The sequence below is a fragment of the Diplotaxodon limnothrissa genome, linkage group LG3, assembly GCF_057381915.1.
Source record: "Diplotaxodon limnothrissa isolate DT_005_m linkage group LG3, D_limnothrissa_male_GT1.1, whole genome shotgun sequence".
In the NCBI taxonomy this organism is placed as follows: domain Eukaryota; kingdom Metazoa; phylum Chordata; class Actinopteri; order Cichliformes; family Cichlidae; genus Diplotaxodon; species Diplotaxodon limnothrissa.
In genome coordinates, this window is record NC_140598.1 from 18,863,148 (window position 1) to 18,889,261 (window position 26,114).

General features: G+C 41.7%; 2 protein-coding genes across 2 annotated transcripts in view; one reads left to right on the top strand and one right to left on the bottom strand.

Annotated features, from left to right (window-relative positions):
• LOC146634784 (neoverrucotoxin subunit beta-like) overlaps window positions 1-26,114 on the top strand; it is a 368,566-nt gene that overhangs the window by 55,327 nt on the left and 287,125 nt on the right. The window lies entirely within an intron of this gene.
• On the bottom strand, window positions 1,313-20,238 carry LOC146634785 (uncharacterized). The gene is made up of 17 exons (XM_085343667.1): window positions 19,848-20,238; window positions 18,085-19,708; window positions 17,254-17,511; window positions 16,570-17,004; window positions 15,725-16,159; window positions 12,381-12,785; window positions 9,036-9,440; window positions 6,656-7,105; window positions 5,786-6,241; window positions 5,447-5,710; window positions 5,084-5,338; window positions 4,752-5,000; window positions 4,363-4,620; window positions 2,417-2,719; window positions 2,054-2,323; window positions 1,849-1,932; window positions 1,313-1,726 (listed from the first exon to the last, which is right to left on the bottom strand). Exons 1-17 carry the CDS (start codon window positions 20,236-20,238, stop codon window positions 1,660-1,662), a joined length of 6,609 nt encoding a protein of 2,202 aa, XP_085199793.1. The 3' UTR covers window positions 1,313-1,659.

A 26,114-nucleotide genomic window follows, 5' to 3' on the forward strand; every position in this document is an offset into this window, starting at 1 on the left:
TGGTTTGCCTGCACCAGTGTGTGAATGTGAGAGTGAATGAATAGTGAAATTGTAATTGCAATCCATTATTATTTTGATGCACATGCGGTTTTTTTTTTTGTTTCAAATTTGCATTGTACTATTTATTTTCTTTTTTCCTGCTGTATATAAAAATTGGTGTATCTCAAAAATAAAACTATGAAGACGCTCAAAAGAAATTTCCTGTTGTTGGAAACTATTTTGTGCAATTTTTTTGTATTTACAGTTTTGAGGGATAAACCTCTTATATTTATAGTTAGAGAAATGTATGTAAAAAAAACAAAAAAAACAACGTTTTTTTAATTTTTTTGTAGTTTATTGCACTTTTTTGCAATTTATGTAGTTACTAGAGCAGAGCGATATAACCAAAAGTATTTATCACGATATACATTTGAAAATTTGCGATAACGATATAACTGATGATATAATTGACACTAGACAAAATAATTTACAACTTTATTAGTGTAAAACAAAAAACCCCCAATGTATTTTCACTTAAACAAGCAGCTGTTTTTTTTAATGTGCATTAAAAGTTATATAATATATAATAATATAATAAAAAATTTAACAGTGCAAATGCAAATTCCTCGCTGACAGTTTAACCAAAAGGCATTTCCAGTGGAAACTGGCCGACAGATCCTGAGCATAATCATGTATACTATGTACAAAACTTAAAAAGAGGTTACACACACAATACGGTAATATTATGTTGAAGCACAGTACGTATCACTCCGCGAGGCTCCGTCTACGACAGCCGTAACGCTCCGACAATCCATCAAGCGGTGCGGCTTCGTAGCTTAGCAAAGTCGTACTAAAACATTTGACAGATTTTCGAGGGCCGTGCACATAAAATTGTTTCGAGGTCAGTAAACACAACCAGAGTTCATACATAAGGCACACGGAAGTATAAGAACCTATAACCTATCTGGTTATAGGTTCCATTGGAAAGAGATGATTGTGAGAACTTGTTCATTATTTGTTCAATGAACAATTCAGCTGTTACACGTTTCAGTATCTGTTTGTATTTCGTGGAATCAACATTTGTGTGCGAGTACACAAAAATCAGTACAGTTATTGCAAAAGTACCAAAAATAAACTAAACCGACTCACAACTGTACAATAAAACAGTTACAGCCTCATTTTGTTTTTTCACTAATTGAAAACATTTTAATCACAATAATACAACCTGATGTGTAAATATTGGGATGACCACTAGATGGCTTCAGATCTCCATAAAATAAAAATCCGCAGAAACATGAGACGTGCTCGTTTCTATTTCTATTATTGCTCTTGTATATTACAGATTAGTATGAAGCAATTGCGAGAGTTTTTACTGAGACCATAAAACTACATCTCCCTGATGATGACGACCATGACGACGATGTTAAAGATGATGGCGAGCGCTTCACCAGATCTCAAACTGCGTGTGCTCCTTGAAGGCTGCTCTGATGATGATGATGACGACCATGATGATGATGACGACCATGATGATAATGACGACCAGGAGGATGATGATAATGGCGATGGTGATGATGGCGAGCGCTTCACCAGATCTCAAACTGCGTGTGCTCCTTGAAGGCTGCTCTGATGATGATGATGACGACCATGATGATGATGACGATGGTGATGATGGCGAGCGCTTCACCAGATCTCAAACTGCGTGTGCTCCTTGAAGGCTGCTCTGTGCACGATGTTGTTGCTGAAGAGTCTAGAAAGAGACCAAAGCAGAGAGCAGACGTCACTCACACAGAACAACATGAATCCACGTGAGCTCAGGCTGTGAATGATTCCTCTCAGAGTCTGAGAAGAAACTCCTTCATGTTGGCTCACCGCACACAGTGGATGGAGGGGTTGATGGAGAGCAGCTGCAGTAACACATCGGTCGAAGCATCAGTGATCTGATTGTGACTCAGACTGTAACACAAACACAACATGTGGCTCTAACTGATCGCTGCACATTATATTACTGTAGTGTGTGTGAACAGGCTGATGGTTGTTGGTGCCTCCCACAGGAGGATCAGTGTGTGACACTCACTCTAGGACTTGGACTTTGTGCAGATGTGTGATGAGAGGGAGCAGCAGCTGGTCAGTGAGCTGACAGTGACTGAGGTCCAGCTCTGTCAGCCCTTCACACGAGTCCAGCATCTGGACCAAAGCCCCGCAGACCCTCTGATCCAGCGTGCTGTGACTGAGATCCAGCTCTCCACCCAGGGCTGTACACAGGGACACCGCCCGCCTCACTGCGTCCCTCTCACTGTTCACAGGAACCAGAGACAGCAGCTGGAAGAGGACAGTGTTACTGACTCTAAACAGGACAAACAGAGAAACTGTCAGGATGCATCAACACCAGCGTGAACAAGGTTCTCTCTGGTTCAGACTCTTCGGTGGTCTTTCCCACCTGAGGCGGACCCTGTGGAGGACAGGAAACAGCAGGTCCAGCACGCTGTCCTCCACCTCACAGTCTCGCAGGTCCAGCTGTGTGTCCCGGCTGCCCTGTGTCAGGATGGTGGAGACGGCCCTGCAGTCATCAGCAGTCAGACTCAGAGGCTCAGTCTGATCCTCCTCCGGTAGCTCCACACAGGAGGAGCAGGACAGATCCAAGCTGTGCTGCAGAGTCCTCAGCAGGCCTGACGCTGCCTCCTGCTGGACGTCACAGGCAGCACAGCAGTGGATGAACCTCAGCAGCTGGTTCCTGTCAACACTGGAAAGAAACGCATGGAGACAGAAAATCTCAAATGATAGATGCTGCAAACAAACTGCTGGCTCCAATAAAATGTGTTGATCTTTAAAACTAAAGGATTTTAAGAACAGCATCTATGAACTAGCAGCAGACACATTATTGTAATTAGATGTTGGATTTATGCACAGCACTCATGTTATTAAGACAAAGTCACACTGAGCCCAGTTTCCCTGCTTGGGCTGATTGTGCAGGTGGATGTTAACAGATAACAGCTTTAAATGAATAAGGACTCTGTTCATCTGGTAACTCGTTGTTCATAATTTACTGCATTTATCAGATTAAAAGCATCATTTGTCAGCAGTGATGAAGAGTAAATGTCTCCTTTGTGTCCAGGAAGCCACAGAAACACAGCATGTAGCAGATTATTTTAATGGGTCCAGTTCAAATGTGTCTGCAGACAAACTTGTGATTTGCAGCCTTCAGCTTGTTGTTCGAGCAGCTGATAAAAGTAGCCCAGGAGGTGTAATGACAACACTTGATAATAACTATAATTAATACAATTAAATTGTTAATTCGACCAATTTTAATTCACTAAGATTAAAATGACAATAACGCTGATGATACCATTTGGTAAAACCACAAATGAGACACACAAATCAGAAGCAACAAGTCAGAGGCTGCAGTTTGGGAAACACTGAAGACCACCAGAAATGTTTGGGCCTCATTTGTAAACTTCACCAAATGATTTCCAATAATATATTTTTAAACAATTATCTGCATAATTAATGAGAAATTGCAAAGCTGACATTTGTAAACTTTGTAAATAATTCATGAATATTGTGTGACATCTAAAAACAGGACGGCTAATGCTAAGCTGCAGTGTGTTCAGTGATAAGTCGGCCCTTGGGTGTAAATAAAAAAAATCAAACTTTTGATTAGTCTGAATTTCTTTGTTGTTTAGTAAAGTTTGTGTTGGATTAAAATACAACAAACGGCTCTCACTGTTGCCATGACAGCGGGCTAATGCTAAAGAAAAGCGTGTGTGAATCTCTGAGACTAAACAACAGTCGGGGGCGGGGCATCTGTGATGAAACCCTCGATGATAAGTAGTGAAATAAACATCTGGTCATCATTAAAGAACACATACCATAGTGAGAACATGTTGTTTGTGTCATCAGAGTGTAATTATCGTCTCTTTCCAACTATGATATATAAGATATGAAGCTTCACCACATTGTTGTTCGTACATGTCGCCACTATGAGCACCACTATCAGCGGCTCTGGGATTCTTTTCCAGGAAAACTGAACTCAAAGCCGTCTTCAAACCAGCTTACTGTCTGTAAACATCAACATGAACCAGTTACTGTTTGATCCTGTTTCCTGTTCCGTGTTTGCTACGGTGACCCTGGGTTGTTAGACAGGCGCCCACTAATAAAATGTGTTATTGTTGCTGTTGTTGTTATTATTACTGCTCTACCTTTAAATGATGTTCACTCTGCCTGCTGTTTGAAACTTTCCTTGTAGTTTCTTGTTCAACTGTTCATGTAATCTGTTCCACACTAACAGTAAAATGTTAGCTTGTTTTTGAAGCATTATGTTACAATAAAGTGTGTTGTTCAGCAATCACACAGTGCAGCACAGAGAAACGAGCTCTAATATCTGACCTGAGACGAGAAACGCTGTCCAGCATGAGGAGGATGGACTCTACTCCCCCTGCTGGTATGGAGGTCCACAGCAGGTTCAGTCTGACTCCGTCTCCGTGTCTGAGGATGAAGATCAGAGCAGCACAGTCCACTGAGTCCAGCTGTCTGCAGCTCAGGCTGATCACATGACCGAGTGACCTCAGCAAACTGGGAACAGCGTGACTGTCGTGAGCTCTGTAGAGCTCTCTGATGGAGCTCATCACAAAGCTGGGACTGGGCCTGAAAACAAAGAGTTTATTTCCAACTTTGTTTAAAGGATCCATGAAGTGCTGATTAAAGATGAGACAGCATTTCAAATCCTCCTGATTAATCAGCAGAAACTGTGTAAAAGATCAAACCACATTCAGCACCTTTTAAACACAATCCTGTCCAGAAAGGGAAGCAGACGTGTGGTCTCCTCCTGTAAGAACAGGTTCTTCCTCAGGTCCACAGTGATGGTCGGAGCCGACGGCTGCTGCAGCAGATAGTGAAGCAGCTCCCAGCTCAGGCAGCAGGAGGTCAGGTCTCCACCAACCTTACTCAAGAAGGACAACGTCAAGTCCTTGTCCTGGGTTTCATGGAGGAGAGACAGGAGCTGCTGGAAGCTCTCTTCACTCAGTCTGCAGAGATCATCAATATAAAATAAGCTTTGAAGTAAAAATCGACATTTTATTTGTCCTGTGATGTTCAGAAAGACATTTACTTGACTGTCAGAGGACCATGATGGAGCAGCAGTGCAATGAGACCCTGAGCAGGGATGCAGGTCTCAGTCAGGTCTAACCGTCCGACTGTCCAGTATCTCAGCAGGGAAGCCAAACTACTGACGGCCCTCAACAATACTCTGTGTGATGGTCGGGCTTTCTTAGGCACAAGAGAAAGCTCTTCAACAGCCAGCCGACGGGCCGCTCTGCCTCTTCTTACCCACTGAGACAGCAGCAAGGACATGTCGATGGAAAGCCTGAAGAACGAAGAGACGAAAGAGCAGAAATGATGAACACCAAGAACTAAAGATTCACATAGAAATGATGTTAGAAGAGCAGGAGAGAGTCATGGTTTCACTTCCTGCCTCAGACTGTGTAGTTGTGTTGTGTGTCTGAAGAGCAGAGCGCCTCCTCTGGCAGACATCTTGCTGGGTGTGAGGATGAGATCCACTTTAGAGCCGCACAGTTTGAGAACTCTCCCCACAGACCAGCAGCTTTTCCTGTGTAACGCTCCTGTTAGCAGCAGCTGGAAGCCCAGCAGCTGCAGCAGAGACTCCAGCTGCTGGGCCTCCTCTCTGGATCTTACAGACATGGATGTGCACACACTCTGGAAGAACTCTGGACCACAGCTGGAACACAGTGAAGATGGGATCAGAGAACATGCTGGAAACGTTCTGCAAATGAAACCATCATCACTTATTTACCTGAGCTGTGAGATAAAAGGCAGACACTGCAGCAAACTCCTCACTTCACTCTCTTCTTCTTCTTCTTCTTCTTCCCACAACAACAGCTCCACTTGTTTCTTCTCTGGTTGGAGTTTCAGCAGCTCCAGGAGGATGGAGGTCTTTCTCTCTGAGAGGTCTATGGACCAGACTGCAGGAGCTGACTGGAAAACTGGCTGTAATGATGGAAGGACACTCAGACCTGTTTTAGTCTCACAGTCCTTCACATGGGAGTACAGATCCAACAGGAAGTCACTCTGATATTGCTTCAGATAATCATCATCCATGTATCTCTCATGAAGAGGGAATGTCTGATATCTGCACACTGATGCTAACAGCTCCAGGATCTTCTCTCCTGTCTGCTGCTCTCTCTCTGCTGCTGCACAGAACAGACTCACAAAGATCCTGACTGCATGATGACGATTCCAAACATCAACACTGCAACAATAAGAAGGAAACATTTAGAGATGATTTGATGTGAGCTGCATAAAAACAGCCACACACTGCTGATGGACCATCTGGTCCATGTTTCCTGTACATAATGACGCTCCATGTTAAATATAACATAAACGAGGGAAACATATCATCTCAGTTGCAGCACATAACTAATTTATTAATCCTCATAAAAACAAGAAAAGACAAATATTTTAGAAATTTGTCAAAATTCCACTTTTAGAAGCTTCTTTAAATCAAGAAGAGACGGTAAAAACTTTACTTTAAGATTAAATGAATAGAAAAGTTGTTTTCTGCTGTCTTTGTAAAGTAACTATATACTATGTGTATACTGCATGTGGTGAACGCATGTTCTCCATCTAAACTCTTCACTAAGCTTCTGAATACAATCTGACTTACCTGAGCTGTGAGATAAAAGGCAGACACTGCAGCAAACTCCTCACTTCACTCTCTTCATGTGAGCAGCCTCTCAGCTCCACTTGTTTCTTCTCTGGTTGGAGTTTCAGCAGCTCCAGGAGGATGGAGGTCTTTCTCTCTGAGAGGTCTATGGACCAGACTGCAGGAGCTGACTGGAAAACTGGCTGTAATGATGGAAGGACACTCAGACCTGTTTTAGTCTCACAGTCCTTCACATGGGAGTACAGATCCAACAGGAAGTCACACTGATATTGGTTCAGATAATAATACATCTCCATGTATCTCTCATGAAGAGGGAATGTCTGATATGTGCACACTGATGCTAACAGCTCCAGGATCTTCTCTCCTGTCTGCTGCTCTCTCTCTGCTGCTGCACAGAACAGACTCACAAAGATCCTGACTGCTTCATCAGGATCTGAGCACCCATCAACACTGGAACAATAAGAAGGAAACATTTAGAGATGATTTGATGTGAGCTGCATAAAAACAACCACACACTGCTGATGCAGTTGTCCATGTGTGTCCTGTATATAATGAAACAGTCAGTGTTGGGAAGGTAAGTTTTCAAATGTATTCCACTACAGATTACAGATTACATGCCCCAAAAGGTATTTTGCAATGTATTCTGAATACTATGGATTACTTAATATATTATCAAGATTTTACAACTACATTAATGTCTCATTGCTGTGTGATTTATTACTATTACTGAAGGTTACTCACCAGACCAAAACCAACTCGACTTAAAATTTATTTCAAACCTAAAACCTTTAGTGAACAATGAAACAAATAAGAGTAAAAATGCAATCATTTACTGGTAGCAATAAAATAATCTTGTACGTCTTAAGCTCTGTCCACACCTATACAGCTTTTTCTATGTGTTTGGGCCTTTCGTTCACACGTAAACGGCATTTTGAATAATCTAAAACTGAGATTTTTTTAAACTCCTTTGCATTTACGTGGACGAGGAATACGGGGTTCATCACGCAGCGTCAAAACTTGTGCGTCTTTTTTCACGTCTCACTATCTGCAGTTTTTACACACTTACTCAGCAGTTACTGTCCCCACATTTAAAGGCAGAGGCCTCATTATTTTATGTTTAAAGCGGACCCTCGTTTATTGCGGCAGTTAGGTTCTAAAAAATCCCGCGATAGGTGAAATCTGTACAGTAGTCAGCTTCATTTTTTAAAGTTATTATAGATGTTTGAAGGCTGTAAATAACCTCACTACAAGCTGTACACTTTCCTCAGACAGGTATGAACATTTTCACTCTTCTCTCGCTTGTTTAAACACAAAGTTCAAACCTTGTTAGAAAAATAAGTCCAGTATTATAGAAGAAACCAAAGATCAAACCCTGTTTTCAGAACATGGGAACAGCTGCAGAGAGTTCAACATTAATGAATCAATGGTACAGAAGTAGACGAAGCAAGAAGAATGAGTCAAGTTTGACTCCTCTGACTGTTTGGCTTTGCTTAATGCGTCTTATAATCTGAAGAATGCGGTAACTTCTAGCTTCCTTTAGCATGTGCAGAAGTCAAACTTTTGGTGCCATAGTTAGCGTCTTCCTCAGCCTTTTGGGAGCTACCACAGGAGCCTCTGACGGTGCAAAAGGTTTCGTCGACATTGTTGTGTTTGTGGGGGAGAAACCCTACAAACAAACAGCACTGCTGCTCGAGGATTTATGTAAATTTGACAAGCTGAACTCGTTCTGTACTGGACAGGAGACACGGCTCAAGGTTGATTGATAATGGTCTGCAACAAATCAGGATGCACAACACAATGCGCTGTTAAAAAAAAGAAAGTAAATCTGCAGAATTGCACGGACCACACTGCCCACGAGGCTCCCGTCTTTAGGGCTGTGCCTGTAACACTGCTCATATTGCCTTACTATTAAAATAGTTTTTCAATAATAATTTTTACAAATATTTCTTACAGCTCTAATGTGCAGCACAGAGCGCTGACACACATCTATTCATTCACTTCTTCACAGATGTTTATCATCCATTCATGTGCTCATGTTTGTGACTGATGAAGGCAGCATTCGATTGGTCCATTTAGTGTGGAAGAAGAGAGAAATAGCGAATCAAAGGCCTCCTTTTATGTGAGTGTGGACAGAGACTGAAGCTGAACACAAAGTTTCCCCCACATTGTCACAGCTGTCATCTCTGACTGCAGGTTTAGCTTTCATCAAGCCAGCTCACACAAAGAAAGCCTGCTTATGATCAAGCTGCTTCACTCTTCAGCCGTCTGTACAATTATACAATTATATTAAAATGCATATACTGAAAAATGTTTCCACTGCTGACTTCAGGGAGCATCTCGTCTTCTGAAGAATTAATCATGTAAAGAAGAATTCATGTACCTGAGCTGTGAGATAAAAGGCAGACACTGCAGCAAACTCCTCACTTCACTCTCTTCATGTGAGCAGCCTGTCAGCTCCACTTGTTTCTTCTCTGGTTGGAGTTTCAGCAGCTCCAGGAGGATGGAGGTCTTTCTCTCTGAGAGGTCTATGGACCAGACTGCAGGAGCTGACTGGAAAACTGACTGTAATGATGGAAGGACACTCAGACCTGTTTCAGTCTCATAAGAGTACAGGTCCAGGAGGAAGTCACACCATTTCTCTTTAAGAGGACTGTTTTTGTATCTGCACACTGATGCTAACGGCTCCAGGATCTTCTCTCCTGTCTGCTGCTCTCTCTCTGCTGCTGCACAGAACAGACTCACAAAGATCCTCGTTCGGTCTTCATCTGATGTCTCAGCATCAACTCTGCAACAATAAGAAGGAAACATTCAGTGATGATTTGATGTGAGCTGCATTGAAACAACCACACACTGCTGACACACTTTGCAATGTTTGTGAGTTTAATCTGGATCTTTGCTGATTTTCTGTCTTCAGTAAAATGAAACTTTGATAAAAATCAGAGTCTGTTTATTTCTTTGGAAGTCAGCAAACTCATAAATTGAGCAGAGGATCAAATAATTATGTCACTGCTGTAAAAAGGTAGAACACTGTGAGAACAGCTGTAATACAGTGTTGTATTATTCATGTACGTCGGAGTATTTGGAGAGTTTAGATTTTATATTTGCTATGGTCACTGAATCCTGGTGTTTCTTGGTTTAATGCAGTAACGTCTGTTTTCTACAATGTTTCTATGACAGGAAATGCTGTTTGCGTTGGATTCTCTATGATGAAGGAGATGGCGAGCCACCTCTGAACCTCATCACCTCCTTAGCCTGAGCAGCTGCTCTGAGCTTTCACTGTGCCAGACGAGGAGGCCACGCCCCCTTTGTCAGCCTTCACCTGAGTTCACCTGTGTGAAAGCACAGCACCAAACAGCTTAGCTGCTGTGTTTCACTCAGGAGCACTTTGGAAGTGAACCTGACTGGACGTCTTTACTAAAACTGACTGACTACAAACCAGAGGAGCCAACGACAGAACTTCCAAACTCTTCAACATCCCAGAGACACTTTCCTGCATCATCAGGTGACTCCTTGTGATGAGGGAGCAGCTAAAGTAGCTGTAGAGGCTAAGCCTATGCTTGAAGCCACTGAGGTGGTCGTTAACGGGGGTGACGCGATGTCATTTTTATGCATGAATTAAGTTCACACTCCAATAAATCCAGCAGTATGTATCTTGTCCTTTTTGGTCTTTATTCCGTATCGACTTAGCATAACAGCGCAACGGTCACAAACTGTTTGCCTTCTTAATGACACACCTGACGCCGATTACGTGCGTCTACCTTAAATACCTTTACATTACATAATCCAAACAGAAAAAGGTGACCTCTAGTGACCACATAAGGTATTAACCCAAGAATGGCTCCTACAGTAGCCTTGATCGCTTCAATATCAACACTGTGTTCGTGCTGTTTACACTCGTCTGTGACGCTGTGTGAAATATTCACTAGTGTTTTGTGATCATTCACATTTGATTTGATAGAAGAAGTTTCAGGACATTGAAGTTACAGCTCTGAGTGGCTCCAGCTGCTCAGTGAGTCTCTTCCTCTCTTAAAGCCTCAAACTCACACTCTGGCCCTGCTCATTTAATATTCTGCAAACCTTCAGTGAGTTATGTTTGCACTGTGTGATCAATATTTGTCTGTTCTGTATCACTTTGTGCGTTTTCCTTTTCCTGTCATGAAGACAGCTCAGACCTGCTGGCGTCTCCAGGTCCTGCTGAGCTTTCAGGTTATGTGATAAATGCTTTGGAAGCCATGGATGGGCCTCACTTTAGACCAGCTCACACAACATACTTCACTAACAACCAGTAACTGTCTGAATTAACTCAGGAATATCTGTAACACATGTACAACTTTATAAAGTGTTCATCCATCATTGGAAAAGTATCAGACTGCTGTCATTGAACATGTTATATTTGAGCCTCTTCAGCAAAACTTCATCATGTGTATCCATGTTTATGAACGACATACTGAGGAGGAGTAATGCTTCATAAATGATGAAACAAGTATTAACTAACACTAATGCTGAAGAGTGTGCAGCTGTTATAAAGTGTTAGCAGCAAAACACTAAACATCAACAATACAGAAACACACAGAGGGGAACAACAACATCTACAACAGCAGCTTCACCTGCTGCTCACATCACACACGTGGAAATCACATATTTACTAACATTTTACAGTTAATTCATTTAGATTAAGATTTGTTTACACTGAAAATTAGACTCAATTAATATTTTCTGGTTCAGAAAAGTCTTAAACACAAAGATTCACATGTTAGTGGCCACGTTGAGCCTCCTGTCAGTGTTTAGTTTCACCAGACTAGCTCTCTGTACCTGGCTATATCACCATGGTAACAGATGCTGAACACAGCCTGGTGTAGATCAGGTTATGTTCAGTGTCAGATTAAAATCAGCTGTAAGTGACACATTTTCTCTGAGTCTTTTATGTCCAGTCTGCTCTGAGCTGGAGCTCATGATAACATGAACGTCACAAACTCCTTCACCAGATTGTGTGTCAGAGCTGAATGCAGCGAGTAACCTTTCATGTTTAAGTGGATCGAGGTCAAAGTGTCACAGCTGTCAGCTTACAAATAAACTGCAGCACAGAGCGCTCACACACATTCACTCATTCACATGTTAATGATTGCTACCAGCATCGCTTAGTCTCCTTTGATGCAGCAACAGTGTTGCCTGTGTTGTTATAGTTACATATTGTTTATAGCTCTGTGTCACCTGTTAATGTAACAATATTTCTTATTAATGGAGGTGAAATCAGTGGGTCTACTTTGTGTGGAAGAAGACAGAAATAACGTATGAATGGTCGTTGTGTGGATGTGGAGAAGAGAGGCCCCAAATGCAGGCTGAAGCTGAACATCCTGGATGACTCAAACTGTTTCCCTCTGCAGTGACAGCTGCTTGATGCTGTTTTGTTTTAAAGCCCATCAGAAACACATAAATACCTTAACAGTACAATTTTTATTAATATTTTTAATGAAGCTTTTTTCCCCAGGAGGTCTTAGTGATGCTGTAAATGTCACTAAGTGCAGTTTTATTCTCACAGACAAACTGTCACATGTTAAAAAACTGTTGAAGGTAAACGTTACAAATTTGTGGACTCATTTCTATAAACTGGCTTCAATCAAGCAGCAACTAAATTGTCAAATAGAGCTAAAATATTTTCATGAATTATTTTCAGCACTCATTTATTGACAGACAGACTTTATTGTGTGAAGAGCGTGTCGTGTACCTGAGCTGTGAGATAAAAGGCAGACACTGCAGCAAACTCCTCACTTCACTCTCTTCATGTGAGCAGCCTCTCAGCTCCACTTGTTTCTTCTCTGGTTGGAGTTTCAGCAGCTCCAGGAGGATGGAGGTCTTTCTCTCTGAGAGGTCTATGGACCAGACTGCAGGAGCTGACTGGAAAACTGGCTGTAATGATGGAAGGACACTCAGACCTGTTTTAGTCTCATAAGAGTACAGGTCCAGGAGGAAGTCACACCATTTCTCTTTAAGAGGACTGTTTTTGTATGTGCACACTGATGCTAACGGCTCCAGGATCTTCTCTCCTGTCTGCTGCTCTCTCTCTGCTGCTGCACAGAACAGACTCACAAAGATCCTCGTTCGGTCTTCATCTGATGTCTCAGCATCAACTCTGCAACAATAAGAAGGAAACATTCAGTGATGATTTGATGTGAGCTGCATTGAAACAACCACACACTGCTGACACACTTTGCAATGTTTGTGAGTTTAATCTGGATCTTTGCTGATTTTCTGTCTTCAGTAAAATGAAACTTTGATAAAAATCAGAGTCTGTTTATTTCTTTGGAAGTCAGCAAACTCATAAATTGAGCAGAGGATCAAATAATTATGTCACTGCTGTAAAAAGGTAGAACACTGTGAGAACAGCTGTAATACAGTGTTGTATTATTCATGTACGTCGGAGTATTTGGAGAGTTTAGATTTTATATTTGCTATGGTCACTGAATCCTGGTGTTTCTTGGTTTAATGCAGTAACGTCTGTTTTCTACAATGTTTATATGACAGGAAATGCTGTTTGCGTTGGATTCTCTATGATGAAGGAGATGGCGAGCCACCTCTGAACCTCATCACCTCCTTAGCCTGAGCAGCTGCTCTGAGCTTTCACTGTGCCAGACGAGGAGGCCACGCCCCCTTTGTCAGCCTTCACCTGAGTTCACCTGTGTGAAAGCACAGCACCAAACAGCTTAGCTGCTGTGTTTCACTCAGGAGCACTTTGGAAGTGAACCTGACTGGACGTCTTTACTAAAACTGACTGACTACAAACCAGAGGAGCCAACGACAGAACTTCCAAACTCTTCAACATCCCAGAGACACTTTCCTGCATCATCAGGTGACTCCTTGTGATGAGGGAGCAGCTAAAGTAGCTGTAGAGGCTAAGCCTATGCTTGAAGCCACTGAGGTGGTCGTTAACGGGGGTGACGCGATGTCATTTTTATGCATGAATTAAGTTCACACTCCAATAAATCCAGCAGTATGTATCTTGTCCTTTTTGGTCTTTATTCCGTATCGACTTAGCATAACAGCGCAACGGTCACAAACTGTTTGCCTTCTTAATGACACACCTGACGCCGATTACGTGCGTCTACCTTAAATACCTTTACATTACATAATCAAAACAGAAAAAGGTGACCTCTAGTGACCACATAAGGTATTAACCCAAGAATGGCTCCTACAGTAGTCTTGATCGCTTCAATATCAACACTGTGTCTGTGCTGTTTACACTCGTCTGTGACGCTGTGTGAAATATTCACTAGTGTTTTGTGATCATTCACATTTGATTTGATAGAAGAAGTTTCAGGACATTGAAGTTACAGCTCTGAGTGGCTCCAGCTGCTCAGTGAGTCTCTTCCTCTCTTAAAGCCTCAAACTCACACTCTGGCCCTGCTCATTTAATATTCTGCAAACCTTCAGTGAGTTATGTTTGCACTGTGTGATCAATATTTGTATGTTCTGTATCACTTTGTGCGTTTTCCTTTTCCTGTCATGAAGACAGCTCAGACCTGCTGGCGTCTCCAGGTCCTGCTGAGCTTTCAGGTTATGTGATAAATGCTTTGGAAGCCATGGATGGGCCTCACTTTAGACCAGCTCACACAACATACTTCACTAACAACCAGTAACTGTCTGAATTAACTCAGGAATATCTGTAACACATGTACAACTTTATAAAGTGTTCGTCCATCATTGGAAAAGTATCAGACTGCTGTCATTGAACATGTTATATTTGAGCCTCTTCAGCAAAACTTCATCATGTGTATCCATGTTTATGAACGACATACTGAGGAGGAGCAATGCTTCATAAATGATGAAACAAGTATTAACTAACACTAATGCTGAAGAGTGTGCAGCTGTTATAAAGTGTTAGCAGCAAAACACTAAACATCAACAATACAGAAACACACAGAGGGGAACAACAACATCTACAACAGCAGCTTCACCTGCTGCTCACATCACACACGTGGAAATCACATATTTACTAACATTTTACAGTTAATTCATTTAGATTAAGATTTGTTTACACTGAAAATTAGACTCAATTAATATTTTCTGGTTCAGAAACGTCTTAAACACAAAGATTCACATGTTAGTGGCCACGTTGAGCCTCCTGTCAGTGTTTAGTTTCACCAGACTAGCTCTCTGTACCTGGCTATATCACCATGGTAACAGATGCTGAACACAGCCTGGTGTAGATCAGGTTATGTTCAGTGTCAGATTAAAATCAGCTGTAAGTGACACATTTTCTCTGAGTCTTTTATGTCCAGTCTGCTCTGAGCTGGAGCTCATGATAACATGAACGTCACAAACTCCTTCACCAGATTGTGTGTCAGAGCTGAATGCAGCGAGTAACCTTTCATGTTTAAGTGGATCGAGGTCAAAGTGTCACAGCTGTCAGCTTACAAATAAACTGCAGCACAGAGCGCTCACACACATTCATTCATTCACATGTTAATGATTGCTACCAGCATCGCTTAGTCTCCTCTGGTGCAGCAACAGTGTTGCCTGTGTTGTTATAGTTACATATTGTTTATAGCTCTGTGTCACCTGTTAATGTAACAATATTTCTTATTAATGGAGGTGAAATCAGTGGGTCTACTTTGTGTGGAAGAAGACAGAAATAACGTATGAATGGTCGTTGTGTGGATGTGGAGAAGAGAGGCCCCAAATGCAGGCTGAAGCTGAACATCCTGGATGACTCAAACTGTTTCCCTCTGCAGTGACAGCTGCTTGATGCTGTTTTGTTTTAAAGCCCATCAGAAACACATAAATACCTTAACAGTACAACTTTTATTAATATTTGTAATGAAGCTTTTTTCCCAGGAGGTCTTAGTGATGCTGTAAATGTCACTAAGTGCAGTTTTATTCTCACAGACAAACTGTCACATGTTAAAAAACTGTTGAAGGTAAACGTTACAAATTTGTGGACTCATTACTATAAACTGACTTCAATCAAGCAGCAACTAAATTGTCAAATAGAGCTAAAATATTTTCACGAATTATTTTCAGCACTCATTCATTGGTAGACCGACTTTATTGTGTGAAGAGCGTGTCGTGTACCTGAGCTGTGAGATAAAAGGCAGACACTGCAGCAAACTCCTCACTTCACTCTCTTCATGTGAGCAGCCTCTCAGCTCCACTCGTTTCTTCTCTGCTTGGAGTTTCAGCAGCTCCAGGAGGATGGAGGTCTTTCTCTCTGAGAGGTCTATGGACCAGACTGCAGGAGCTGACTGGAAAACTGGCTGTAATGATGGAAGGACACTCACACCTGTTTTAGTCTCACAGTCCTTCACATGGGAGCACAGATCCAACAGGAAGTCACTCTGATATTTGTCACTGGAATTAGAATGAAGAGGGAATGTCTGATATGTGCACACTGATGCTAACGGCTCCAGGATCTTCTCTCCTGTCTGCTGCTCTCTCTCTGCTGCTGCACAGAACAGACTCACAAAGAACCTGACTGCTGCATGGAGACGTGACCTCAGAGGAAAAACACTGGAACAATAAGAAGGAAACATTCAGAGATGATTTGATGTGAGCTGCATAAAAACACACTGCTGATGGACTCCATCTGGTCCATGGTTCCTGTACATAATGACGCTCCATGTTAAATATAACATAAACGAGGGAAACATATCATCTCAGTTGCAGCACATAACTAATTTATTAATCCTCATGAAAACAAGAAAAGACAAATATTTTAGAAATTTGTCAAAATTCCACTTTTAGAAGCTTCTTTAAATCAAGAAGAGACGGTAAAAACTTTACTTTAAGATTAAATGAATAGAAAAGTTGTTTTCTGCTTTCTTTGTAAAGTAACTATATACTATGTGTATACTGCATGTGGTGAACGCATGTTCTCCATCAAAACTCTTCACTAAGCTTCTGAATACAATCTGACTTACCTGAGCTGTGAGATAAAAGGCAGACACTGCAGCAAACTCCTCACTTCACTCTCTTCATGTGAGCAGCCTCTCAGCTCCACTTGTTTCTTCTCTGGTTGGAGTTTCAGCAGCTCCAGGAGGATGGAGGTCTTTCTCTCTGAGAGGTCTATGGACCAGACTGCAGGAGCTGACTGGAAAACTGGCTGTAATGATGGAAGGACACTCAGACCTGTTTTAGTCTCACAGTCCTTCACATGGGAGTACAGATCCAGCAGGAAGTCACTCTGATATTTGTCATTGTAATCAGAATGAAGAGGGAATGTCTGATAAGAGCAGACTGATGATAGCATGTTGAGGATCTTCTCTCCTGTCCTCTGTTGTCTATCTGCTGCTACAATGAAGAGATTCACCAACAACTCAGTTTGATCTGAGAGATTTCCTGATGACTGACAGAAACTGGAAGAAAGAAAAGGAAACACGATGTGATGATTTGATCTGAGAACAACAAACAGAAACAAGCAGCACTGACACGTCCTAGATTTGTCTCAGATAAATATCTCCAGCATTAAAAGTACATTAAAGCCATAAGGTCAGTATTAGAGTTGGTTCAATTATTTCTATAAAGTAACTCGACTGGATTTTAAACCACAATTGAAGATCACATGAAAACATTGAGTGTTTAATAAGTAAAACCAAAGAGCATACCTGAGTGAGTGGATGTGGGGTAAATGGTGTAAGAGGAACGAGCTCGCACTTTGACAGACTCTGTGATCACAGTGAAGGCAGACTTTCACCTTCCTCTTCCTCTTCTGCAGGACTCTCACAGCTCGGTCATACAGTTGTGTTTCACTGTTGACTGGGAGGTGCAGCTGATTCTCAGTGAAGTCAAGTAAACTCACGTAATCCACGTCCACCTCACTCAGAAGAGAAATGGTCCACAGCTGGCGTGACAAGGAGTCACTCCTACAGTTGGAAGGTTGGTAGAGAACTTCATTAGTTCACATGTAATCAGCTGCTGAGAACTATTATTATATTATATATGATTATTTATTATTATTATTATATTATTATAGTCTATTTGTGTAGATTCATGCTGAAACTGAAGAACCATGTTCGCTTTTTTCATGCAAAACTCCTAATTTGTGCAAAGCTGCCAGAGGCTTACAAGTTAAATGTGCTTCAGCTGAGACTGAAAATGTCTTAAATAAGTAATAAAATCTCTCATTCAAATGACAAACGTCCAGGTAAAAGTTAGTTAGCTTTCTGGGATCCCCTCACCTGGATTATTATGTATGCATCAAGACTAAAGAATAATGTTACCAAATACCTAAAGACTACGTACAAACTTTCTGCTGTCTACAACTCACTGGAAACATGATGAAACAAAGCTGAAACAAATCATTCTCACTACTATGTTTTCATTTTTCACTTTAAGAAAAACACATACTGCTCTAAATCACTGAATGCTTTACATTTAAAACATTAAAAACAGATGTACAGAACCCTTTAACTTCAGATCTAAATGTTCTCACTTACCTTTGAAGTTTGCTGAGGCATCCCAGCAAAGGCCTCATTCCCTGTTTTGATACTGTTGTATCCTCCAGGTTCAGCTCTATTTTCCTCTCCTGACTCTGGCTGATAACATAGGCCAGAACACAACACTGCTGAGGATCAAGAGTCTCTCCACTCGCATCAATACAGTAGTCCAGTTTATCCAGGAGGCAGAGGCAGGCATCAGGTGACTGAGACTCATAGAGGCATTGACATAAGAACATTAAGTCCACTTCACAGTCTTCACTGTCACTACAACCTACAAAGGTGGTCACCAAGTGTTTGAAGAACCAGTCAGACGTGTCTCTGAGCTGCTGAGGAGGAAGGAGACCTTCTAACAAATCAGTGTTCTTCTCATTCAACAGTCCACACAGGAAAGGGACCAAGTGTTTCATGTGTTTGCTGCCCTGAACCAGACACTGCTGTAGAACACATCTGGTCTTCTCTGGATCCTTTAAGACCCACAGAGCTGCAAAAAACTCCTGAACCGTGTAGTGGAGAAAGGCACACAAGGGTTTCTTTACAGTTGGGCTGATTTGAATTACATTCCTGCTCAAAATGGCCAAATTAGCACAGCTGTCTAGTTTGGGCAGTGATGTTAGGCTCACATTTTTCCCTTCTGTTGCACAAAAAGCTGCCTGAGATAAAGACAGTATTGCATCCCATTTAGTGCTTTCATTTTCAGATGTCTTGGAAACATTCCTCTGATTGCAGAAATGGAGGATATTGAGGTATATTTCAGTAACTGTGCAGGGATGTGGAGAGAAATCTGAGCCCTCAAAGCTAAAGCAGGCGACCACCATCAGGGCGTACATGGGGACGTGGCAAAGAGAGAATAACTCCAGGTTACACAAGACTTTGTTGAGGTGGTTCTCACTCAGATTCTTGGATAAGTACTCTCTGATGCCCTGCTCACTGAAGCCTTTCACTTCCACTCTGAGACAGTCCCAATCCAACAGGAAGTCTGCTGACTCCACCTCTGGTCTGCAGGTGATGATGATCTTTGCTTCAGGTAGAAGGGTCTTCTGTATGAGCTTAAACACCACAGATGTAGAGCCAACATCTGTAACTCCATCAAAAATGATGGTAACACTGTCAGCATTATCCTTTATGTCCTCTAAGACCTCATCTTTGCCTTTATCTGGTTCACAGAACACACTGAAGAGAAGATCCTCCAGTTTATGGACCTCTGTGATGTTGGGTGCTTCTCTCATATCAAAGTAGAACATGTAATCTAGATCCTTGTTATCTTTCTCTGACCACAGTTTCAACATCTGATGGACCACAGCTGTTTTCCCAGTTCCAGGTTTTCCTACCAAAAGGATTTTTCTTTCATATGTTTTCAGCAGTTCACTGGGAGAGGTTCCATGTTTGTCCTCAGGTATGTAGGCCTTGAGTTTTTTAGTGCGAACCTTCCTGCTTTTCTTGATCTTTGACTTTTTTATTTTGGATGCTGAAGCCTGTCCTGGTGTGTCTAACACAAGCGAGGTGTAGGACAGGGAGCTCTGCTTGTTGAACAGGACTGCTTTACTTCGGGCCCATGATCTTTCTGAAATCTTTCGAGCTTCTGATTTCAGCTTTTCTTGGTATCTGTGACACGGTTTAGGGCCTGAAAGAAAAGAGGTGTGGGAGAAATTAATTAAAAATTTATTTAGGGATTTAACTCATGTGTCACTGAACAGCACAGCATTATAAAAGAGTGTGATCACGAGAAATCTTGCCACAGACTTCAGTTTGTTTAAAAATACCTTGTAAATATGTTACATCCATGTTGGTGTCATCCGTGAAGGAAAAGCAGCTGATCCAATAGTTCAGGTTAAATTTGTCTTGTGAAGAGGAATCTGATGCTGTAATTTCCAGAAAAGATGGCGGCCTTTCTGTTCTTCTCTTTCTTGTTATGTCAATAATCCTGAGAAACTCATAGCAGGCTGCTTCCCCCTTTTTTATGACACGGTCCACAATTTCTCTGGTTTTGTCAAAGTCGTCACCCGCTGTCTTTATTTTACTGACTTCTTCCTCTGAGAAAACTTCTTTCTGGTAGAGATGCTCTACAATCCCATTGAGCCCCTTTAATGTTCCCACCAGTTTGGGCTTGGCCCTCCTGACGTACTCCACAGCGGACTGAGATGTACAAGCCATGTTTCCTTTATTTCATGTACAAGCCATGTTTCCTTTATTTCCTGGATTTCTGTTGAAAAAAATGTGGATTTAAACAAAATGTAATTCATTTCAAAGATTCAGACTAATATATAATTTTGATGTTGCTCCTGTTCCTAGCATTGCTAGGCTTTGTTTTAAATTGATGTGTCAAGTGTGTTTATAATTTATCCTCAGTCTTTGACTTTTAGTTTTTTCAGCATTCTGGTTTTTGATTTTATTTTCTTGTCTTCTTTAAATGTTTTTTTCTTTATTATTTTGCAAGTGACAGCGCCACCAAGAGAGTGGTGGCACTTGGTGTTCGCTCGTTCTGCGTGAGAGTATCACTTCCTGTTCCTGCTGAACCACAGTGGTGTTTCTGAGTAGCTTATCTGCTTAGCAATTTAATTAAAAACTTTTAGATACATTTTTTTCATAGTATAATCTTCGCGTGCTTCATCCGAAGCACACTTTCTGTGTACTCACTACCTGATTTATAGCCAAAGTATTCACTCACTGTGTATTTACTGTTTCGCTAGCTTAGCTTAGCTCTCTGTCTCTCTTCCACAGCATGTCTTTATCCTGTCTTCCTTCTCTTACCCCAACCAATCACAGCAGATGGCCCCGCCCCTCCCTGAGCCTGGTTCTGCTTTCTTCCTGTTAAAAGGGAGTTTTTCCTTCCCACTGTCGCCAAAGTGCTTGCTCATAGGGGGTCATATGATTGTTGGGCTTTTCTCTGTATCTACTGTACAATATAAAGCGCCTGGAGGCGACTTTTGTTGCGATTTATTGCTATATAAATAAAATTGAATTGAAATGAATTGAAATTGAAATTGAATTCAAAGCAACGTGTAACTCTGGTTTTGATAATTACTGTGTGTTTTCTCATTTTGCATCTTCACTACTTACTCAACACACAGCATCTCTTAGTTCCTTGCATAATAATCTAAATCTAAACTGCAGGTGGGGGATATATCAGATATATCAGAGGTGGAGAATGAACTCAGCCTGGATCTCTATTGTCTTATGTACTGTAGATGACTGAATGATGTGGTGGGTGTAATTCCCTCTGCAGTGGGGTCGGGTGGACCACCCCGGGCTCTGTGGGGCTTGGTTGTGCTGCTGCTGTGGGACCTGGTCTGCATGGGCCTGTGCACCCTGGCCTTGATGGATTCCAGGGAACAGGGGTGTCTACTGGGGTCAGCAGGGAAGCTGGCCCCAGGGAGGGGCTACTTGCTTCTTCCCGCTCCACCACACCCACCCAAACATGCAAGGCCTTGGGGTGCAGGTGTGTCTATAGGGTGCAGGGGAGGCATTGTCCCTGTCCCCTTCTGTCCGCTTGTGCCTCAATTTTTTTGTGAGGCACAGGCGGCTTCAATTTTATTCCAATTTTATTGTTTTGTGCCTCAATTTTATTCCACAAACTAGACATCCACATTACTCCCACTCTCATAACACACACACATGTAGGGCCTTGGGGGTGGGCAGGCTATGCAGCGTCCAGAGGTGAGGTGTATTCAACCTCACCTCTGGTGCCGGTGCCCACCTTTTTAATTTTAAATGCACCCCACGTGTGGGGCTCTCCGCAGCTCTTCCCAGGAGGGTGGCGTGGCTGCCCCTCTTTGGGCTCTCACACTCCGAGGGGCCTCTGGATGTCTGCCTGGATCTCCTCCATGCCTGCTTCATGCCCTCATTGGAGGGGCTATCACTCCCCACACCCTCTAGCATGTGGTTAAATGGAGAAATGTCTTAAAGCATTCTCAATCATCCAGGAAAGTAAATCTCCAAAAGTTGATTCTGTTCATCTGGACGTAGCGTTTTGTGGGAGAAACGTTTCATCATCATCCAGGTGACTTCTTCAGTCTCAGCTGACTGCAGGTTTCAATCTTATAAACAAGACATTTGCATAATGACTGAAACCAGCCCACTGAAGGAACAATGGGCTGGGAGGTCAGTTTCTTCATCATTAATATGCAAATTGTCATGACCATTGATCAAAGACCATTGATCAATGTGATGAAATGTTGCTCCCACTGAAAATGCTACCTCCAGATGAACAGAATCAACTTTTGGGTACATGGAGAAACCTTTTGAATACAAGCACGCTCACGCACTTAAGCAATGCGGTTGAAAAATGTGGGTGTGCCTAACTTTTGTGCTGGTTTTCTTAGGCGCACCAGTGCAATCATGGCAAAAAGTTAGTGTAGAGCCCTGTAGATGAGACCTAAACTAAACACAACTGTAGCGACTTCCACAGTCGCTAGAGGTCGGGGTGGAGTCTGCCTATTTGCCTGACGCGCTGTCAACTTTACGCAATAATGCGAGAGGTGGAATTGCTTGCTTGTTTATTAAAGTGCTTTGAGAGTTTACAGAGTAATGTCATCGGCTCCTGATTCAGACTCTTAAACATCACAGGCTCTGATGCAACAAGGGGAAACTCGTGGTGCAGCGGTCAACAAAAACTACGGCTCCAGCCCTCCTCTCAGAGAATGACAGACTGACCACGCCCTCTTAATTTCACCACTAGCACCCACGTGACTCCCGTTACACATCACCATAGCAACCAAACAAATGAAAACCCAGTGATCATCAAAATTCAATACATTTAGTTATGGCTGCTACAACAACAAAACCCTGACTAAATAACGGCACAAGAACTTAATATATTTCCAATATAACATAAGAAATCAGAAAATACAAAATAAACTCAAACAGCTGGGTCACACACCCAGCCCCTGACAAATTGTCTGATTAGAAACATCTGGAAAAACACAAGAAGACCCTCACTGTTGTTTAACTTCCACAGCTGAAAAGACTCTCAGCTGATCTGCATGTTTCATCATTTCCTCTTATTGTTTTTTACTAAATGTTTATTGCTTAGTGTTCAGTCCATCGTGTCAGTGAGGGGCACAGACCAGAGGGAGGAGAGCAGGTAATCATCATATCTGTGAGCTTTAGAGCAGACTGAAAATTACTACTTTAAATATTCATAGATTATTTTGAATAGGAAGAAGAAATCATCTGTGGTTCTCATGTCATGTTAAGAAAAAATAATATTACAATTGTGTATTAAACAAGTAGATTTTAATGTTTATTACAGTCACTAACTCATCATGTAAAATAAGCCACAGAAATTAGCATTGGTTACACCGCACAGTGCAAAAGTCTTGAGCCACCCATGACATCATTATATTTCCCTTCTAAGGATCCAGATGTTTTTCTAATTTCTTAATGCAACAAGTTTCCAGGTTTCTTTGAATATGGTGTAAATGTTTGTTTGTTTCTCTGCCTGCTACAAATCTATTGTAGGATTTGCCCAGCTCGCCTCTCCCGGACAACCTTCCGCTCTAAGCTTCACCTCCACCCGCGTCAAGTAAGACTGCTGCAATCTGCTGCAGGTTCACTGAAACCACGTCTAGCCTGCTTTCAACACGTCCCTGTCACAGTGACTCTGAGGTCTCCAGCTCATAACTGCACTTGCCAATAGCTTCAAGGTTCCTGCTGGATGTTACCCCGTGCCTGGTTCCCCATTCCTCGTCCTTGATGACCCCCCCCCCCCCTTCCCTTTGTGACTCTTAGCCCTCACCCTAGCACATGTGGGGACTCCTGGCACTATGGTGGCTCACTGAAATGTTTACTCATAGTACTGTTTCATAGTTTATAGCGTTTTTCTCACAGTACTGTTCATACCGGTTCCTTTAGTGCTTCGACAGCATCTCATAGCTTGTAGATCATTTCTAGTGATTCATTTTGTTTCATGCAAAGTGATGTGACTCCTTGTAAAAGAACATCCCTCAGAACTGGTTTTTAGGCTCTCGTCTTTAGTTTGTCTTTCACTAAAAGTCTTGTTTTCATTACTCTCTTTTGTCACACCTGACTTCCTGTAATAAACTTTGAGATCTGAGAGTTATTTATTTCACACTTGGTTCAACAGTTTCCCTTCATACACACACAAACTGTGATTTCCCTTAATATCACACTGCACCCCTGAGTGAACAGGAGCAGGAAGAAGAAAATATTCTTATTAAACCGTGTCCCCTATCTGCACTCCAAATGATATTACAAGTGGGCACCATCAACCAAGGAACACATTAACGTTTGTCTACAGTTCGTAGCACAAAGCACACATCAAGAATATAACCAGCAATATACCCCACCGCATAATAGCAAGGAGAAGAGAATGACCCCCAGTTAACTCACATTTCTTTCAAATTCATCATATTGATTTATCATTTTAAACATAGCACATTTTAAAACAGCGCATGTTTGTACAACTCTTACAATTATAATGAGCAGTTCCACAATCTTATAACCGTTGGACTCATTTGTGTAGTCCTGCCAACTGATGCTAAAAATGATATTTCCTTCTGTCCTCACCTCCTAAACAAATTGAAAATGATATTTGTAACTTGAGGGCTAATATATTATTTTTTGCCTTATTTTGTCTGTAATTTCACTAAATCTTTCAATAGTTTCAATTTTATGAACAAATGATTCGTTTGTCCTCTGTATTTAACGTGAATATGAATCCTTTGTGTCACTTTCTTCTGTAATAAATATGGAGGTTTTATGGTATTTACATATGTATCCCCCCAAATTTCTACACAGTAACTAAGATACAGGAAAAAGTATAAAGTATGCATCGCCTTGTAGTCTAATAAATCTCTAACCTTACCCAAAATATAAATGTTTTTAGCCATCTTATTTTAAGTGCTTTTGAGTTGTGTCCACTCCCTCGTTTCGGGCGTGACAATCTGTTTTATTTCTCCACTATTAAAAACACTCTGGGATAACAGCTGAATGATTACTGGTTGATCTCCGGGATTTCACAAAAAACATTAAACAACATAAACTTTCTTTACTGTTTTGTAATGTCTGTAGTTTCTAATTATTGCTTTTAAATCGTATTATTTCACTACTTAAACTCTTCTGCACAAAGTTTGAAGTCAAAAACATCCCTGGCCTTTGATTTGGTCACTTCCTGTAACCGTGACGGGAAAAACACGAACAGCTGTGTCTGTCAGAGACCCTGCAGTACTGTTAGAATGGTTTATGGATGTATTTGTTGATTGTTGTTATTAACATTATACATTTCTGTGTTACACTGTCTGCTGTAATGTACAATAATCCTTCCCCTGAGTAGCCCGGTATGGCCGACGCATCGCCGTAATAAAGGCAGCCATATAGATATGACCTATATATTTTACAAAAAACCAAAAAACGTTTGCCGTACATACAAGTTAGAGTCGTAACACTTGTGTCTCTCTTTAAACGTTTACAGCTCAGTTTATGGTTCCCGTGTCTGCAGGAACGACTATTTAACCTCGGAGTATCCTATCATATCCTGAACACATGCGGAGAGTTTACGCGTGGATCAAGTTTAAAGCGACAATAACTGAATGTGACGATGTTGTGAAACACACACTCGAAGTAACGGCGGGAGTCTGACCGCAAAACATCTTTAAAACTAAAGAGAAAACATACCTGAGCAGCGAAGCAGAGCCTCCGAGCTGAAGCTACTTTCATTCATAAAGAAACACTTCCTGTAGTTCCTCCTCAGCTGTGTAGGTCCTGCTGGTGTCCACACGATGGCGCCATTGTAGTAGCAGACAGATGACACAAACCACTTCTGTGGACTTTGAAAATGTTTTCAGTGAGAAACGGAAAACATTAAATGACTGAAATAGAAAGATCATTCTATAAATACACTAACAACAATAAATAGCGTGATATACACAATGGCACAAATATAAAGAGTGAAAATGTGTAGTCAAAAGCTTCACACTGTCAGCTTTCACCAATACAAAGATCGAGCAGATGCAAAACGAGTACCAGCAAAATATCATTGCTCACTCACATCACTCAGTCGTTACACTGCA

What these genes read in the sequence shown, in the direction of transcription:
- LOC146634785 (XM_085343667.1), bottom strand. Translation starts at nt 20,238, where the DNA reads ATGGCTTGTACATCTCAGTCCGCTGTGGAGTACGTCAGGAGGGCCAAG. An exon ending in CCTTTTATCTCACAGCTCAG is followed by an intron (nt 7,106 to 9,035) that starts GTACATGAATTC and finishes TTATTGTTCCAG; the next exon opens with TGTTGATGGGTGCTCAGATC. An exon ending in CCTTTTATCTCACAGCTCAG is followed by an intron (nt 6,242 to 6,655) that starts GTAAGTCAGATT and finishes TTATTGTTGCAG; the next exon opens with TGTTGATGTTTGGAATCGTC.